Source organism: Zingiber officinale, chromosome 5A (assembly GCF_018446385.1).
Source record: "Zingiber officinale cultivar Zhangliang chromosome 5A, Zo_v1.1, whole genome shotgun sequence".
Taxonomy (NCBI): Eukaryota; Viridiplantae; Streptophyta; class Magnoliopsida; order Zingiberales; family Zingiberaceae; genus Zingiber; species Zingiber officinale.
In genome coordinates, this window is record NC_055994.1 from 55,866,875 (window position 1) to 55,885,331 (window position 18,457).

At 40.5% G+C, this 18,457-nt stretch overlaps 1 protein-coding gene across 1 annotated transcript; it reads right to left on the reverse strand.

Moving 5' to 3' along the window:
* Positions 1-14,931: 14,931 nt before the first annotated feature.
* On the reverse strand, positions 14,932-15,788 carry LOC121979579. The gene is made up of 2 exons (XM_042531577.1): positions 15,647-15,788; positions 14,932-15,332 (listed from the first exon to the last, which is right to left on the reverse strand). Exons 1-2 carry the CDS (start codon positions 15,786-15,788, stop codon positions 14,932-14,934), a joined length of 543 nt encoding a protein of 180 aa, XP_042387511.1.
* Positions 15,789-18,457: the final 2,669 nt, after the last annotated feature.

The window sequence follows — 18,457 nt, forward strand, 5'->3', positions numbered from 1 at the left end:
AGACCTGACCGAGTTACTTCATAGAATTTCCCGATCAACTTTTGCTCTGGAATAGTTTAGAGTCTCCGGTTCCTCCTATGAAGACCCGACCGAGTTACTTCATAGAATTTCCCGATCGACTTTTGCTCTGGAATAGTTTAGAGTCTCCGGTTCCTCCTATGAAGACCCGACCGAGTTATTTCATAGGATTTCCCGATCGACTTTTGCTCTGGAATAGTTTAGAGTCTCCGGTTCCTCCTATGAAGACCCGACCGAGTTACTTCATAGAATTTCCCGATCAACTTTTGCTCTATGCAGAAAATATGCCTTTGGTACTAACCTCTTTACAGTTTTTCTTGACCTTGTGGGGAGCTACAGGGGCCGATTAGGATCTCCTCCTATTAATTGCCCAAAATAGAATATGAAGATTCTCTTGATATTTGTCAATCTGTATGAACCATACTTATTTCCCGTGATGATATTTGTCTTGCCTAGTTTTTATTAAAAGAAATAAGGTACATAAACTGTAGGTATATTTGTCCTCAATCCCCCCAGGACTTCTCATAATTGTGAACATTTTCTTGAATAGTGTTGTTTGGTCAGGTTCGATAAGGCTGTAAATGATTAGCGCTCCAAGGGCGTTCAAAAATTCTCCCTTCAACATCTTGAAGATAATATGAACCGGATGCGAGCTTTTCTACCACTTTTAAGGTCCTCCCCATTGTGGTGCCAGCTTACTGACATCCCCAACAGGTTTAATTCGTTTCCATACCAAATCCCCTATTTGGAAAAATCTGGGTATCACTCTCTTGGTATAGTTTTGCCTCATCCGCTGTCGATATGATACAAGACGGGTAGCAGCTTTATCTCTTATTTCCTCTATCAAATCTAGCTCCATAAGTCGTCGACCTTCGTTGCCCTCATCATATAATCATCGTCTATCAGATTCTACCCCCCACTTCAACGGGAATTATTGCTTCTCCTCCATAAACTAACTGAAAAGGCGTGATTCCTATAGCTTCCCGGGGTGTAGTGCAATAAGCCCAAAGAACACTGGGCAATTCGTCTACCCAGCTACCTCCAACATGATCCAATTTGGTTTTTAGACCTCTAATGATCTCCCTATTAGTTACCTCTGCTTGGCCATTGCTTTGTGGGTAAGCTACAGAGGTGAAGGCCTGAACAATGCCATAACTGGTGCACCAGTCTAAAATCCTATCTCCTTGAAATTGCCTTCCATTATCAGAGACCAATTTATAAGGAATGCCAAACCTACAGATTATATTTTTCCACAAAAATTTAATAACTGCATCTTCAGTAATTCGAGCAAGTGGTTCTGCCTCCACCCATTTAGAAAAATAATCCACTGCTACCAATAAGAATTTTCTCTGTGCAGCTGCCATAGGAAACGGTCCTACTATGTCCATGCCCCACTCATCAAAGGGACATGCAACTATAGAGGTTCTCAATAACTGTGTAGGATGATGTGAGACATTCTGATGCTTTTGACAAGAAACACAAGTTCTCACCAGCTTGTTAGCATCTTCATGTAGAGTGGGCCAAAAATATCCTGCTAACAGAATTTTACGGGCCAAAGATCTTCCCCCTATATGACTACCACACGAACCTTGATGAACTTCTTGTAAAATAAACTGTATATCTTCTGTGCCAATACATTTAAGCAAAGGTCTGGAAAAAGCCCTTTTATATAACTGTTCTCCCACCATAGTGTATTGAGTGGCCCTTTTCTTAAATACTCTCGCCTATTCTACATCACTAGGAAGAATACCTTGCTGCAAGTATAAGATAATCTGAGTCCTCCAATCACTTTGAATCTCTGCTTCAGCATGTCTTTCAATACAAGATACTAACAGAGTTTGTTCCACGGGTCTGTCTAAACTCCATGGTACTATAGCAGAAGCCAATTTAGCCAATTCATCTGCTACTTGATTTTCAGATCTGGGAACCTTTTGTATATTTACTTCTTGAAACTGAGACTTCAACTTATCAAACGCTTCAGCATATAACTTAAGCCTATCATTATTGATTTCAAAATTACCTGATAGTTGTTGAGCTGCTAATTGAGAATCAGAATAAATAAGGACTCGAGCTGCCCCTATATGCCGAGCAGCTTGCAAACCGGCTATTAAGGCTTCATATTCTGCTTCGTTGTTGGTAGCTCTATAGTTCAACCTAATAGAGAGTTGCAATCTGTCTTCCCTTGGTGATATAAGAAGAACACCAATTCCGCTACCTTGCCTAGTTGAAGAACCATCTACATAAACCTTCCAGGTGTTTTCTTCCTCGGGGCCTTGAACTTCTATGATGAAGTCTGCCAGAGCTTGTGCATTGATGGCCAAGCGAGGTTGATATTGGATATCATACTCCCCAAGTTCAGTTGTCCACTTAATCAGCCGTCCCGATGCCTCTGGGTTGAGTAATACTCGCCCAAGAGTGTTGTTAGTTAATACAATAATCTCATGTGCTAAGAAATATGGGCGCAACCTCCGAGCAGTCAGTGCCAGGGCATAAGCCAATTTTTCTAATGTGGTATATCTACACTCAGCTCCTTTTAATAAATGGCTAGAAAAATATACAGGTTGTTGCTCTTTCCCCTCTTGTCTCACTAGTATAGAACCTACGGCGTTCTCATTAGCCGACAAGTATACCCACAGAGTTTCTCCTACTATAGGTTTAGCCAACACAGGGAGAGTGGCTAAATAATCTTTCAATTCTTGGAAAGCCTTATCACACTCCTCATTCCATTGAAACTTATTAGCCTTTCTAAGTATTTTAAAGAAGTGAAAACTATGATCAGCCGATCTAGAAATAAATCTAGACAAAGCTGTGATTCGGCCTGTCAATCTTTGAGCTTCCCTCATGTTACGTGGTGGCTCCATGTTCTGTAGTGCCTTGACCTTGCTTGGGTTAGCCTCTATCCCCCGTTCGGACACCATATATCCCAGGAATTTTCCTCCCTTCGCGCCAAATAAACATTTGCTGGGATTCAACTTGAGCCCATATTGTCTTAGAGTCTTGCAAGTTTCCTCTATATCCCTGCATAGATCAGCAGCTTGAAGAGATTTAATTAAGATGTCATCAACATATACTTCCATATTTCTACCAATCTGCTTCTGGAAAACCTTATTCATAAGCCTTTGATAAGTTGCTCCTGTATTTTTTAGTCCAAAGGGCATAACATTATAGCAATAAGTACATTCAGATGTTATAAAACTGACCTTTTCTTGATCCTCTTTGGCTAAAGGAACTTGATGATAACCTTGATAAGCATCCAACATAGAGATATATTCGCATCCGGCGGTGGAGTCAACAAGCTGATCAATCCTGGGTAACGGATAATAATCCTTCGGGCAAGCTTTGTTGAGATCCCGGAAGTCTATGCAGACTCGCCATTTATTTCCTGGTTTAGAGACTAACACCACATTAGCTAACCAGCTTGGGAACTGTACTTCTCTAATGTAACCTGCCTCCATAAGTTTGGTAATCTCTTCTCTGATGATTTGATTTTGTTCTGCACTAAAACTTCTTTTTCTTTGCATGATCGGGCGGGCATCTGGGAAGACATGCAAGGAATGTTCCATGACGGCAGGAGAAATGCCCGAGACTTCTTTGGGAGTCCATGCAAAGACATCATTATTCTCTTCCAAACATTGTACTAATGCAGCCTTTAGAGTAGGCTCGAGATCGGCCGCGATATATGTAGTAGCTTCAGGTCTATTGGCCTGGATATGAATTTCCTCCTTCTCTTCATAAACCAGGGCGGGCTGCTTTTCCCTAATGGCGTTAACTTCCATTCTTTATATCTTTTGGGCGGTGTTAGCTTCAGCTCGAATTATCTCTACATAACATTTTCGGGCTGTCTTCTGATCACCCCGTACTTCTCCAACTTGATCATCCACAGGAAATTTGATCTTTTGACAAAAAGTAGAAACGACTGCCCTAAACTCGTTTAGGGCAGGTCGACCCAATATCACATTGTAAGAAGATGGAGCGTCTACCACCATAAAATAAGATCTTCTGGTTCTCATTAGAGGTTCTTCTCCCAGTGAAATGGCCATCTTTATTTGACCTAAAGTTTGTACTTCATTGCCTGTGAATCCATACAGAGGAGTAACAATTTGTTGAAGTTCACTTGGATCAATTTGTAATTGATCAAAAGCCTTCTTGAATATAATATTGACGGAGCTACCCGTGTCTATGAAGGTACGAGCAATGGCGTAATTGGCTATTACAGCTTTGATGATCATAGCATCATCATGAGGTATTTCTACCCCCTCAAGATCTCTGGGCCCGAAACTTATTTCAGGGCCAGCTGCTCGTTCCATGCTGCATCCTACTGCATGAATCTCCAATCTTCGGGCATGCGCTCTTCTGGCTCTATTAGAATCCCCATCAGTGGGTCCGCCCGCAATCATATTAATATTGCCTCGAGCAGCGTTATTTCTGTTTTCTTCCTGTCGAGTCATCACAATTTCAGAAGGTGCTTTTTCTGATACTTGGCTAGTGTCGGTCGGAACTGGTATTGCCTCCTGCCGAGTCTCGACCGGACGATATTCCAATTTGGGTGGACTTTGCTGCCTGGGGTATTGTTGTCGATAGTAGTTCTGCCTCTGATATCGCTCTCTATTGACCCGTCTATTTCTTAAAACAAAACAGTCTTCAGCATGATGACTGCTAGTTTTATGATAAGTGCACCACCTCCTGGGTGCTTCTGGCTGTATCTCCACATGTTGTACAGCTTGTGGACGATACTCGGGTTGTCGATGGGGTGGATGAGTTATTCTAGGACCTCTTGGTGGAGGCACAGGAGCAGGAGCTTTCTCTTTAACTTGGGTAGGAGAAGAGGTGACACTCTCCTTTCTACGAGCAACTTGAGCTTCTTTTACATTAATAAACTCAGTAGCCCTCTCAATCAAGGAATCAAAATTAACAGGGGGATTTCTTACTAAATCTTTAAAGAAATCATTATCGTTCAGACCTTGAGATAAAGCACTTACTAATATTTCAGTAGTAGCATTAGGCACATCAATAGCTACCTGATTGAACCTTTTGATGTATGCTCGGATAGACTCTTTAGACGACTGTTTGATTGAAAACAAGCTCCAAGGAGTCTTATGATACCTCTTGTTGCTAGAGAAATGGTGCAGAAAGACTTTCTTGAAGTCCTTGAACTTCCGAATAGATTTTTCTGGTAATCTTTTGAACCAACGCTGTGCTGCTCCTCCGAGGGTAGTAAGAAACATCCGACACTTCACTCCATCAAAGAATTGTTGTAATAATGCTACGTTTTCAAATTTCAGCAGATGATCTTCTGGATCTGTGGTTCCAGTATATTCCCCGATTTGCAGGTTTTGATACCGCTTAGGAAGCGGATCATCCAATACACTTTGGGAAAATGGGGAGATGACCTTCTCAGGTGAGCTATCACTAGTTATCATTTTGATCTTATGCTTTTCTTTATCAGGTGCTTCACCAGAGGATTCTTGGAACACAGGTCTTCTACCCCCCTGCTCCATAGGAGTACGAAGGAAGGTTCGAGGACGCCTCGTCGGAGAAACAACAATTGGAGGAAAATAGGCATGTTCCTCTTCTTCTAGTTCCTTTCCTTTCCGGTGCTCAGTAGTCGATAGTGCCGGATTATGAGCTGTCGGCAGAGTAGCTCCAGTATGAGCTTGAAGTTGTTGTTGTTGTTGCTGCAAGGCTTTTTGGACATGGGAGTTGATAAGAGAATCCAAATCCTCCCGACTAATAGTAAGTAGGTTTGATTTCCCGGCCTCTTCCATCACGTAGTCTCAGACTCAAGTGAGGTTCCCACAGACGGCGCCAAATTTGATCCTGTCAGAGAAGCTGAACACGACGGAGATCCGGAAGAAAGAAACCCACCGCGATGATGAAGAATGATGTCCGTAGAGTACCGATCTGAGAAATCCAAAGCGGATCAGGAAAGATGGAGTTATCGAGATTCCTCCTCGCACGAAGACCCGGTGACGAAGAAGAAATCCAAATCTGAAGAGGAAAAACCCAGATCCGAAGCTTCCCAGACTTCCGGCGCACAAGAGACCAACCAACACTATCGTCAGTGACCTAAGACCGGGGTGGGAATCCCTGGCTAGGCCCTCCGACGCTCAAGTCAGTGATCTCTCTCGATGTGAAAGAAAGAGAAGATGATGAACAGTAGATGGAAATCAGGGTTATGAATGTGTGCAATGATGTGAGTTTGTCAACTTACCTAGCCAACGGAGAGGATTCCCCATTTTATACCACTTCATATAACCTCCGTAGTCATGAAGTGGACCCTGATTTGTTAGAGTTCGTTATGAGATGATGTCAGCGGCGTACTTGAGGTGAATCACTTTTAAGGAATCTTTTTTGTACCCCAGATGTACCTTCTTTGTCGTTTAGCACCTGCAAAATACTATGAAGACACATTTCCCGCCAAAAAATATATATTTTCTGTCATATAGTTACATACTATAAATATCTCCATTAATCATCATTTCACCCCTCCTGCTGTAATTAATTCCACCTACCAATATTCCTTATATCGATCGAAGTTACTATATTCTATCAAGTGTCTTTCCCAATCATGGGTCATTCGACCGGTCACGACTCCTCCTAGAAGGCATGTCCCGACCGATATTAGCCTAACTTCCTCTGGGGTATATGTCAGTTAATGCGAATCTTACTTTTGAGAAGTATATTTCTGTCGATATTAACCTACTCTCTTAAAGTATATATTCCTCCTGAGAGACGTATTTCGGTCGATATAGGCTTACCTCCTACCGGGGTATGTCTCGACCGATATCAGCCTATCTTCATCCTAAAGTTATGTCCCGGCCGATATTAACCTACTCTCTTAAAGTATATATATTCCTCCTGCGAGACGGAATTCGGTCGATATAGGCTTACCTCCTATCGGGGTATGTCTCGACCGATATCAGCCTATCTTCATCCTGAAGTTATGTCCCGGCCGATATTAACCTACTCCCTAAAAGTATATATATATTCCTCCTGGGAGACGTATTTCGGTCGATATAGGCTTACCTCCTACCGGGGTATGTCTCGACCGATATCAGCCTATCTTTATCCTGAAGTTATGTCCCGGCCAATATTAACCTACTCCCTTAAAATATATATATATTCCTCCTGGGAGATGTATTTCGGTCGATATAGGCTTACCTCCTATCGGGGTATGTCTCGACCGATATCAGCCTATCTTCATCCTGAAGTTATGTCCCGGCCGATATTAACCTACTCCCTGAAAGTATATATATATTCCTCCTGGGAGACGTATTTCGGTCGATATAGGCTTACCTCCTACCGGGGTATGTCTCGACCGATATCAGCCTATCTTTATCCTGAAGTTATGTCCCGGCTGATATTAACCTACTCCCTTAAAGTATATATATATATTCCTCCTGGGAGATGTATTTCGGTCGATATAGGCTTACCTCCTATCGAGGTATGTCTCGACCAATATCAGCCTATCTTCATCCTGAAGTTATGTCCCGGCCGACATTAACCTAACTCCGCCTTGGAGATATGTCCTGGCCGGTATATACTTAACTATTTTGCTTTTCCTTCCTCCTTTTCTTTCCTCATCGGGAGACCCACAAAACCTGACCCATATCAGTTATAAATTCAATTAAATATTAATTTCAAAAATTAGCTTCCAGGACTGCATAGCGAGGCACTAGGCCTTCTTGGGTATGGGATCATCCACCACCGCCTAGACAAAGCCTTTTAAGGAAATCTAATATTTAATTTTCTTTTATAACTCTAGGTTTAACCAAGAGGAACAATCGAATCACAAATTCAAAAAATAAAAAAAAACACAAACTCGAATCACAAATTCGAAACTCTAGGATCATATGCCTCATGTGTTTAGAATTCATACAAAGAAAAACTAGCATGATGCGGAAAATAATTACTAGTTATACATTTCTTTGTGTGCAACGACCTCTTGATCTTCTACCGTATTCCTCTTCTTATCTCAGATGTCGTGTGGGCGATGATCTACCGAGATGAGAACCACCCAAGCCCCTTCTTCTCCAAGCTAGTTTCGGCCACCACCATGTCTCCAAGAGATGCAGAGGTTCGGCCACCACCACCAAGCTCCAAGGGATGTTAGAAACAAAGCCTCCTTTTCCTCCTTCTTCTCCAAGCAAGATCCGGCCACCTTCCAAGCTCCAAAGGATGATGAGATTTCCCGATCGACTATGTTTATGATAGTTTAAAGTCTCCGGTTCCTCCCATGAAGACCCGTCCAGGTTACTTCATGAGATTTCCTGATCGACTGTATTTGTGATAGTTTAAAATCTTCGGTTCCTCCCATGAAGACCCGTCTAGGTTACTTCATGAGATTTCTCGATCGACTATGTTTATGATAGTTTAAAGTCCCCGGTTCCTCCCATGAAGACCCGTCTAGGTTACTTCATAAGATTTCATGATCGACTATGTTTTATGATAGTTTAAAGTCACCGGTTCCTCCCATGAAGACCCGTCCGAGTTACTTCATGAGATTTCCCGATCGAATGTCTTTTTATGATAGTTTAAAGTCTCTGATTCCTCTCATAAAGACCCTTCCGGGTTACTTCATGTGATTTCCCAATCGACTATGTTTATGATAGTTTAAAGTCTCCGGTTCCTCCCATGAAGACACGTCCAGGTTACTTCATGAGATTTCCCGATCGACTATGTTTTATGATAGTTTAAAGTGTCTGGTTCCTCCCATGAAGACCCATCTGAGTTACTTCATGAGATTTCCCGATCAACTATCTTTTTATGATAGTTTAAATTCTCCGGTTCCTCTCATAAAGACCCGTCCGGGTTACTTCATGTGATTTCCCGATCGACTATGTTTTATGATAGTTTAAAGTCTCCGGTTCCTCTCATGAAGACCAGTCCGAGTTACTTTATGAGATTTCCCGATCGACTGTGCTTGTGATAGTTTAAAGTCTCCGATTCTTCCCATGAAGACTCGTCCGAGTTACTTCATGAGATTTCCCGATCGACTATTATTTGAGTAAAATTAAAATGCTTGTACTAATCTTGTGATGGTTTTAATGTCTTTGAGATTCTTTAAGGAAGACTGGTCGGCCATTCCCAGAGCTCCCAATCGACGGTCGCTTGATCAGATTAAAAATGTTTGCCCACTAATCGTCACGCTGTTTGAACCATATCTATTTTTCGAGCGATATTCGGCCTGCATTGTATTATCGAATTGGATGAAGTACATGAATTAGGAACATACTTGTTATTTGCTCATGGGGAAACTGCTTCAAGTAAATTTGATTTGTTTTCTCGAGCGTATGCTTGTACGATATGAGCTTGTTAAGTTTGGTAGGGTTGTAAATGATTTGCACTTCATGGACTCTCAAGAATTCTTCCTTCAGTGTCCTGGAGATAATATGAAACCGATGCGAATTTTTCTACCACCTTGTAGGGTCTTCCCCATTGCAGTGCCAATTAATTAACTTCACCAGCAGGCTTGACGCGTTTCCATACTAGATCTCCCACCTGAAAGAACCTTGGGATGACCCTCTTATTATAATTCTGCCTCATCCGTTGTCGGTATGATGTGAGACGAGTTACAGCTTTGTCTCAAATTTCTTCTATCAGATCTAGCTCCATAAGTCGCCAACCTGCATTATCATCATCATTATATAGTTGTCTTCTATCAGACTCTATCCCTACCTCAATAGGAATGACAGCTTCTCTTCCATAAACCAGTTGGAAGGGAGTGATTCATGTGGCTTCTCGGGGTGTAGTACAATATGCCCAGAGCACACTCGGCAATTCATCTACCCAGCTGCCCCCAACATGATCCAGTTTGGTTTTTAACCCTCTTATAATCTCTCTGTTGGTTCCTTCTGCTTGACCGTTACTCTGTGGATATGCCACAGAAGTGAATGCTTGAATAATACCATAGCTTTTGCACCAGTCTAAGATTTTGTCTCCTTGAAATTGCCTGCCATTATCAGAAATTAATTTATGAGGAATGCCAAATCTGCATACAATACTTTTCCACAGGAACTTAATAACTGCATCTTCAGTAATTCAAGCAAGTGGTTTTGCTTCTACCCATTTAGAGAAATAATCCACTGCTACTAATAAAAATCTCCTTTACGCAGTTGCCATAGGAAATGGACCAACTATGTCCATGCCCCATTGGTCAAAGGGGTAGGAGACTATAGATGAAACATCCTTAACTTCTACTATGCCTTTTATTGACTTTTTTTTTCACAGAAAACATAAAAACAAAACATTTGGCCATACCATATACTCATTCTTATATATACCAGTATACACCAAAAGGGAATAATGGGTTAGATGCGATGATGTAAACTCCAGAAAAGGAAAAGTAAATTGAAATGTCAAAATGTCCAGAAAAAGAAAACTAGTAAGTCCACAAAAAAATAACCCATCCATTATTTAACCATCATAACCTTCCAAGACAATCCATGCATAAAATATGACAGACTAAAGAAAAAATGTCAAACTCTCCTAACCTATCCAAATAGTCTAAGCATGAAATCAAAATCCCCTAAGAATAGCTATTTAGAAATATTGAAAGGCAGAAGAACACGTAGGGTCCTCGGGCTTCAGTGCACTGTCAGTCCAGTCCATTCAAGCATCGAAGCCTCCTATATCATCAACATCATTCTCACCTGCATCATTCAAATCTAGTGAGTCTAACAACTCAGCATGCTCCAACCGTTAAAACAAGTAATATATATACATATCAGCATGCAACGTTGTAAATACTTTTAATGAAATTAGCTTTGCCGTTAAACGTTGTAAATATCAGCATGAACGTTGTTGTTCTAACAACTCAGCTTTTTTTTCAAATTTTCATCACTTAATTTAAAAAAATACAACATGCATTTTTATCATCTTTCTTAAAACCAAACATGCACCGTATATTCAACATATATCATTAAATTTCATAAAGATTCCATAACATTTTAATGTAAGCATTCCATAAAAATATAGCATGCATTTTTATCATTTTTTCTTAAAATCAAACATGCACCATATATTCAGCATATATATATATATATATATATTTATCATATATCATTAAAATTCATAAAGATTCCATAACATTTTAATGTAAGCATTCTATAAAAATATATCATGCATTTTAATCATCTTTCTTAAAATCAAACATGCACCGTATATTCCCCTACCAGCAGCCCCCTTTCTATCCATGAGCAACCTGAGCTCTATGACATGAAATACAAATTTTTTCCTTGCAAAAATAAGCAAAAACGTGGCTACACCAATGCATAACAGATATTTCATGCATGTATTTTCAATCTCACAAGTATGGTATGAATGCTGAAAGAAAGAAAGTTAGAAGCATGCCTTTGTGTGTAGAAGGTACTAAAACTTAATCCTTGATGCAAAGAAAGAACACCGGGAGGGCAAGACACCTAAATCTTCGACTTCGCCTCCAAATAACTCACGAAAATCTCTGCTGGTATAGGGTGTGTGCCGCTGCGAGAGGTGAGGGTTGAGATCCTAGGGTTCGTGTGAGTTTTAAGTTGAATCCCCTTGAAAAGTGACCAATCCTTGATATACAAAGGGTTAGTAGGCTAGGCCCACTAATCCTTCTAAGGCAGGCCCCTTTAAGCCCTAAAACACGTGGATGTTCTATCTTGCTTTGATAAGTTTTAACAATTATGAAAACTTGTCACCACTGTTATTAATGTTATTATTATTATTATTATTATTATTATTATTAGTATCATTATTATCATTTTACATTAAATAATACTTATAATGTACCAGTAATGTAGTCAACGTCATTTTATTATCATATTTTACCATATTTTATTATTTCCTAAATTTATATGCATGTGGTCTTTGTTAGCAAATTTTGGGAGCGTTACAATTCCTCCCCCCTTAAATAAAAATTTCGTCCTCGAAATTAAAACTCACCGAATAACTCTGGATATCGACTCCTCATATCAGCCTCAGTCTCCCAAGCAGCTTCTTCCTCTGTGTGATTCAACTATTTGATTTTGACCATCTTTATGACTTTGTTCCTCAGCTTCCTCTCTTGTCTAGCCAAGATCTGAGTAGGTCTCTCCTCATAAGACAAATTTGGTATAAGCTGTAGTGGTTCAAAATTCAACACATGTGAAGGATTTGACATGTACTTGCGTAGCATCGAAATGTGGAACACATTATGCACTCCAGCAAGATTTGGTGGTAAAGCTACTCTATAAGCCAGGGCTCCAACTCTATCGAGAATCTCGAAGGGCCCAATAAATCTCGGACTTAGTTTGCCTTTCTTGCCAAATCTCATAACACCCTTCATAGGTGCTATTTTCACAAATACATGGTCACCGACTGTAAACTTGAGATCCCTTCTTCTTTTGTCAGCATAACTTTTTTGTCAGCTTTGAGCGGTCCTCATCCTGTCTCAAATTCTCACTACCAAGTATGTTGTATGCTTCACGATTTTTGTCCCTAATTCAGCTCTTTCCCCAACTTCATCCCAATGGATAGGCGATCTACATTTCCTTCCATAGAGTGCCTCATAAGGAGCCATCCCTATAGACAACTGATAGCTGTTGTTATAGGTGAACTCCACTAGAGGTAACTTCAGTTCCCAGCTGCCCTGGAAATCTATCACACAAGCTCTTAGCAAATCTTCTAAAATCTGTATTACTCTCTCCGACTGGCCATCAATCTGAGGATGGAAAGCTGTACTAAACAATAGCCTAGTTCCCATAGAAGCATGCAGACTCTTCTAGAATGATGATGTAAACTTCGGATCTCTATCTAATACTATCGAAACTGGAATTTCATGCAATCTGACTATTTCTTGGATGTACAGTTCTGCATACTGGGTCATGGAGAAGGTCATTTTCACCGGTAGGAAGTGCGCTGACTTAGTGAGGCGATCTACTATAACCCAGATGGCATTGAATCCCTTTACTGTCTTAGGCAAGCCTACTACGAAATCCATAGTAATGTTTTCCCATTTCCACTCTGGGATGGGAAGTAGCTTAAGCATCCCCGCTAGCCTCTGATGTTCTACTTTGACTTGCTGACAAGTCAAGCATTCAGATACAAAACGTATGATGTCCCGTTTCATACCTGGCCACCAATATAGTAACTACAAGTCTTTGTACATCTTCGTACTTCCCGGATGAATAGAGTAAGGTGTATTATGAGCTTCAGTCATTATTTCAACCCTAAGAGAATCTCCACTAGGAACCCAAAGTCGTCCCTTATATCTGACAATACCATCCTCAACTGAATATAACATCCAACCCTTAGATTCATCCCTCCGTCTCCACTTCTTTAACTGCTCATCAGTAGTTTGTCCTGCTTGAATTTGATCTCTCAAGGTAGACTGCACTGTTAGAGTAGATAGATTAGGAGCCTTGCCCCTGGTATACATCTCAAGATTGAACCTCTGAATTTCTACCTGTAGAGATTTCTGCACTGATAGCTGGGAAATGACTGCTGTCTTCGTGCTTAAGGCGTCTACAACTACATTAGCTTTTCCCGGGTGATAGCTAATCACGCAGTCATAATCCTTCACAAGCTCTAACCATCTCCGTTGTCTCATATTCAACTCCTTCTGTATGAAGAAGTACCTGAGGCTTTTATGATCGGTAAAAATTTTGTACCTTTCACCGTATAAATAGTGTCTCCAAACCTTCAGAGCAAAGACTATTGCTGCTAGTTCGAGGTCATGAGTCAAATAATTCTTCTCATGCATTTTTAATTGTCTAGACGCATATGCAATAACTCGCTCATGCTGCATCAGAACTGTGCCCAGACCTAGCTTTGAAGCATCTGTATACAACACATACCCTCCTTGTCCTGATGGCATAGCTAACACTGGCGCTGTAGTAAGAGCTTGTTTCAACCTCTCAAAACTTTCCTGATAATCTGATCTCCAAATAAATTTGGCATTCTTCTTTATCAGAGATGTCAAGGGTACTGCGATGGAAGAGAAACCCTGGATAAATTTTCGGTAGTAGCCAACTAAGCCTAAAAAACTACGTATCTCAGTTACACTTTTAGGCACTGCCCAATCTCTGACTGCTTCAACTTTAGAAGGATCGACTTCTACTCCATTTCTTGAAATAATGTGGCCTAAGAACGCCACCCTCTCTAGCCAAAACTCGCACTTGCTGAATTTTGCAAACAATTTTCGGTCTTATAATATTTGTAAAGTTGTTCTCAAGTGCTGACTATGCTCCTCCTTGTTCTTCGAATAGACTAGGATATCGTCTATGAATACGATAATGAACTGATCAAGATACAGCCGAAATATATGATTCATAAGATCCATGAAAATTACAGGGGCATTTGTCAAACCGAATGGCATCACCATAAACTCATAATGCTCATATCGAGTTCTTAAAGCCGTCTTATGAACATCTGCCTCCCTTACCTTCAACTTATGGTATCCAGATCGAAGATCTATCTTCGAAAAAATCGATGCTCCTTGCAGCTGATCAAATAAATCTTCGATTCTCGACAACGAATACTTATTCTTTATTGTGACCCGGTTCAGCTCCCGGTAGTCGATGCAGAGTTGCATACTCCCATCCTTTTTCTTCACAAACAACACTGGCGTACCCCATGGAGAAAAACTTGGGCGGATGAATCCTTTATCTAACAAATCTTGAATCTGATCCTTCAGCTCTTTCATTTCTGCAGGTGCTAGACGGTATGGTGCCTTAGAAATTGGCACTGTACCTGGCATTAGTTCAATGGAAAACTCCACCTCTCTCTCGGGCGGAATGCCAGCCACATCATCAGGGAATACACCTGAAAACTCCCTGACAACTTCAACATCCTCAATCTCCTGCCTGACCGAATCTGGCATTGAGACAATACTAGCTAGGAATCCTTGGCAGCCTCATTTCATAAGTTTCCTCACACAAATAAGCTTCCTCACACAAATACAAGAGATAATAGGGGTATCTGTTTGTTCTGAACTGCCTCAAAGACAAATGACTTCCCGTTGGGTGGTCGAATAGATACCAACCTCTGTCGGAAATCTATCGAAGCTCTATTCTGAGATAACCAGTCCATGCCAAGTATGATGTCGAACTCAGCCATCGGTAGTATGATAAGATCTGCCCGAACCACATTCTTTTGCAACCGGAGCTCCAGATTCTTCACTATCTTGGTGGAGATCATTTGATCACCTGAAGGAATTGTAACACTAAAACCCAAATCCATAACCTCTGGTAAAATCTTTAGTCGCTTCAAGAAAGTGTCCGATACAAATGAGTGTGTAGCTCCTAAATCCAGTAGTGCATAGGTAGATACACCTGCAATAAATATCCTTCCTGCGACAATAACACCACCAAAACTATTTAAACCTCATGAATTTTAGGCAATTACTATCATTTTAAACCTTCACTTTTCGTAATTTTTTTTTACATCTTTATTCTTCATATATTTTGCACTTAGGTCCCCAACAGTTCTTCATTTAATTGAATTTAACGATTCACATTTCCAAGGTTTAATTGGATTTTAATGATATATGCTGAATATCATGCAATTGTAATTCACTAAATTCCATGTTCCTCAAATCATTCTACTAACAAAGCTTGGCAGTTCACGTAATAAGGCAATAAAAATGTTAACACAATTAGGTTACCTGTGATAAGTGTAGTGTTTGGCTCTGCCTCCTTGGCATGCATCACGTAAGCTCGACCAGTCACAGGTTGTTGCTTCTTTGGGCAATCTTTAGCTTTATGCCCATCTTCTCCACAGACAAAGCACTTGTAAGTACCCCACATGCACTTGCCATAGTGTTGGCGGTTGCACTCCTTGCACAATGGCTTCCCCTCAGTCTTTGGGGCAGCTGCATTCTACTGTGGCTTAGGTTGCCCTTGAGACCTTTGCTGCCCTTTCTGTGGCCCTGTATATGGCTTCTTATTATGTTGTTGTTGTTGTTGTGGTGGTGGCCTCTTCTTCTGCATCTCCCATGCTATGTGTTTCAGAGACTGCTCTGCTCTATAGGCCCTAGCAACTGCATCATTATAATCAGTAGGATCGGTCAGCAAAACATCTCGTCGAATGGTAGGCCTGAGTCCATCTAGGAAATGTCTCAGCTTCTCAACAGCATCATCGGCGATTATGGGCACAAAGTGACACCCCCTATCGTAGTTCTTCACAAATTCAGCTACAGACATGTCTCCCTGTCGAAGACTCATGACCTCCCTCTTTAGTCTCGATCTCACATCAACAGTGAAATACTTCCCGTAGAAGATCCTTTTGAAGCCTTCCCAAGTCAGGGTATAAGGTTAACCCCTCTTTCAGCTCCCTCCCACCATAGGGAAGCATCATCCTTTAGCAGATAAATGGCGCAACGAACCCTGTCGGCATCCGCCATATTCGTATAATGGAAGATCACCTCCAACGACCGGATCCATCCCTCAACAACAAATGGATCGGTAGTTCCAGAGAAGTCTTTAGGATCCATCCTCCTAAACTATATATAGACATCTTGCTGCTGCCCCTTGTTAGCATTACTTGAATGCTGCTCTAACAACTTAGCCATCCCCTCAAGAACTCGAGTAGCAACATCTGGAGGCGACGGAGCATCACGCATCTCCCTCTCGCCTCTATCCCCATCCTGATCCTCTTCTTGACATCCTTCTAGCCCACCCCTCTACAAAAAATGCTTTGGTGACATAACTACAATAACGTCCCAATCCAGTACGTAACCAACATGCATTTACCTTTACTAAGTTTAGCCTTTTAAGGGGCATTTCATAAAGCATTTAGTTCTAGCAATTAACCATCTATTAGCTGGAATTATCTAAGCATGCATGTTTAAGCATATTTATCAATTATCTTCTAAAATCAAGTGGGCGTGCAAATTGAAGCATATATTCCATAAAAGCATGCAGGTGATATCATAGAATCAATTGAAGCATTAAAGTTACTTGGGGCTTGATAACTTGAGCTTCCTGGAACTGACAGTAGGCACCACCCTTTACAAGAAACCTCGCTCTGATACCAACTGAAACATCCCTAACCTCTACTGTGCCTTTTATTGACTTTTTTTTTCAGGAAAAACATAAAAAAAAACAAAACATTTGGCCATACCATATACTCATTCTTATATATACCAGTATACACCAAAAGGGAATAATGGGTTAGATGTGATGATGTAAACTCCAGAAAAAGGAAAAGTAAACTAAAATGTCAAAATGTCCAGAAAAAGAAAACTAGTAAGTCCACAAAAAAATAACCCATCCAATATTTAACCATCAAAACCTTCCAAGACAATCCATGCATAAAATATAACAGACTAAAGAAAAAATGTCAAACTCTCCTAACCTATCCAAACAGTCTAAGCATGAAATCGAAATCCCCTAAGAATAGCTATTTAGAAATATTGAAAAGCATAAGAACACGTAAGGTCCTCGGGCTTTAATGCACTGTCATTCCAGTCCATTCAAGCATCGAAGCCTCCTATATCATCAACATCATTCTCACCTGCATCAATCAAATCTAGTGAGTCTAACAACTCAGCATGCTCCAACCATTAAAATAAGTAATATATATACATATTAGCATGCAACATTGTAAATACTTTTAATGAAAGTAGCTTTGCCGTTAAAAGCACGAGCACATGCATGAACATTTCTTTAGAAAACCATAGCATAAATCATTTCCCTTTTTTTTCTATTTTTTTTCCTTCTAATCATTCCAGCATTTGACATTTAATCATTCCAGCATTAGACATTTATCATAACTGTTAGTTAGAGCCCTAGATCCAATCATTTGATTATTGTTGTATGGACTCGTTGTATCATATTCTTGTATATAAATAAAGGCATTTGTTTTTGGTTATTATACTTACTTGTATTAGTGCCAAATAACTAAGTATAATAGCGTCCTTGAGTAGAAGGTTCTTACCTATATCAATCGATTAGTTGAATCGATAGTGAGATGATATAGGGAACACTACTCTAAATCATTCCTAGTCAAGTATTAACATTAAGGGACAATGCTAATGCGATGAGACTAGCATGTAGGTCAACTCGATGACTTGATCTCACAAGTCATGGATATGGAGATATCAAGTTGACACATGGGTATTTATTGCAGAATATATACTGAATGACCCGCCATGAGAAAATATCATGGATCGTTATATGAGTGTCATATACTTTCTCACGTGGCTATTAGTATGACTACTAGTCCTTGGACCTGAAGTCACCATGGTTCCCTACATAAGGAGTTACGTACTTTGGCTTCATCAAACGTCACCCATAACTGGGTGGACTATAAAGGCGATTACTGGGTATGTAACAAATTACGCGAAGGAATGTGAGTGATGTAGATGGGATCTATCCCTCCTATATGACGGGAGTGATATCGATATTCTTGATAGAGTGAAACCACTAAGTGCAAGGCCATGACCAAATGAGTCAATATGAGATATTGAGCTCAT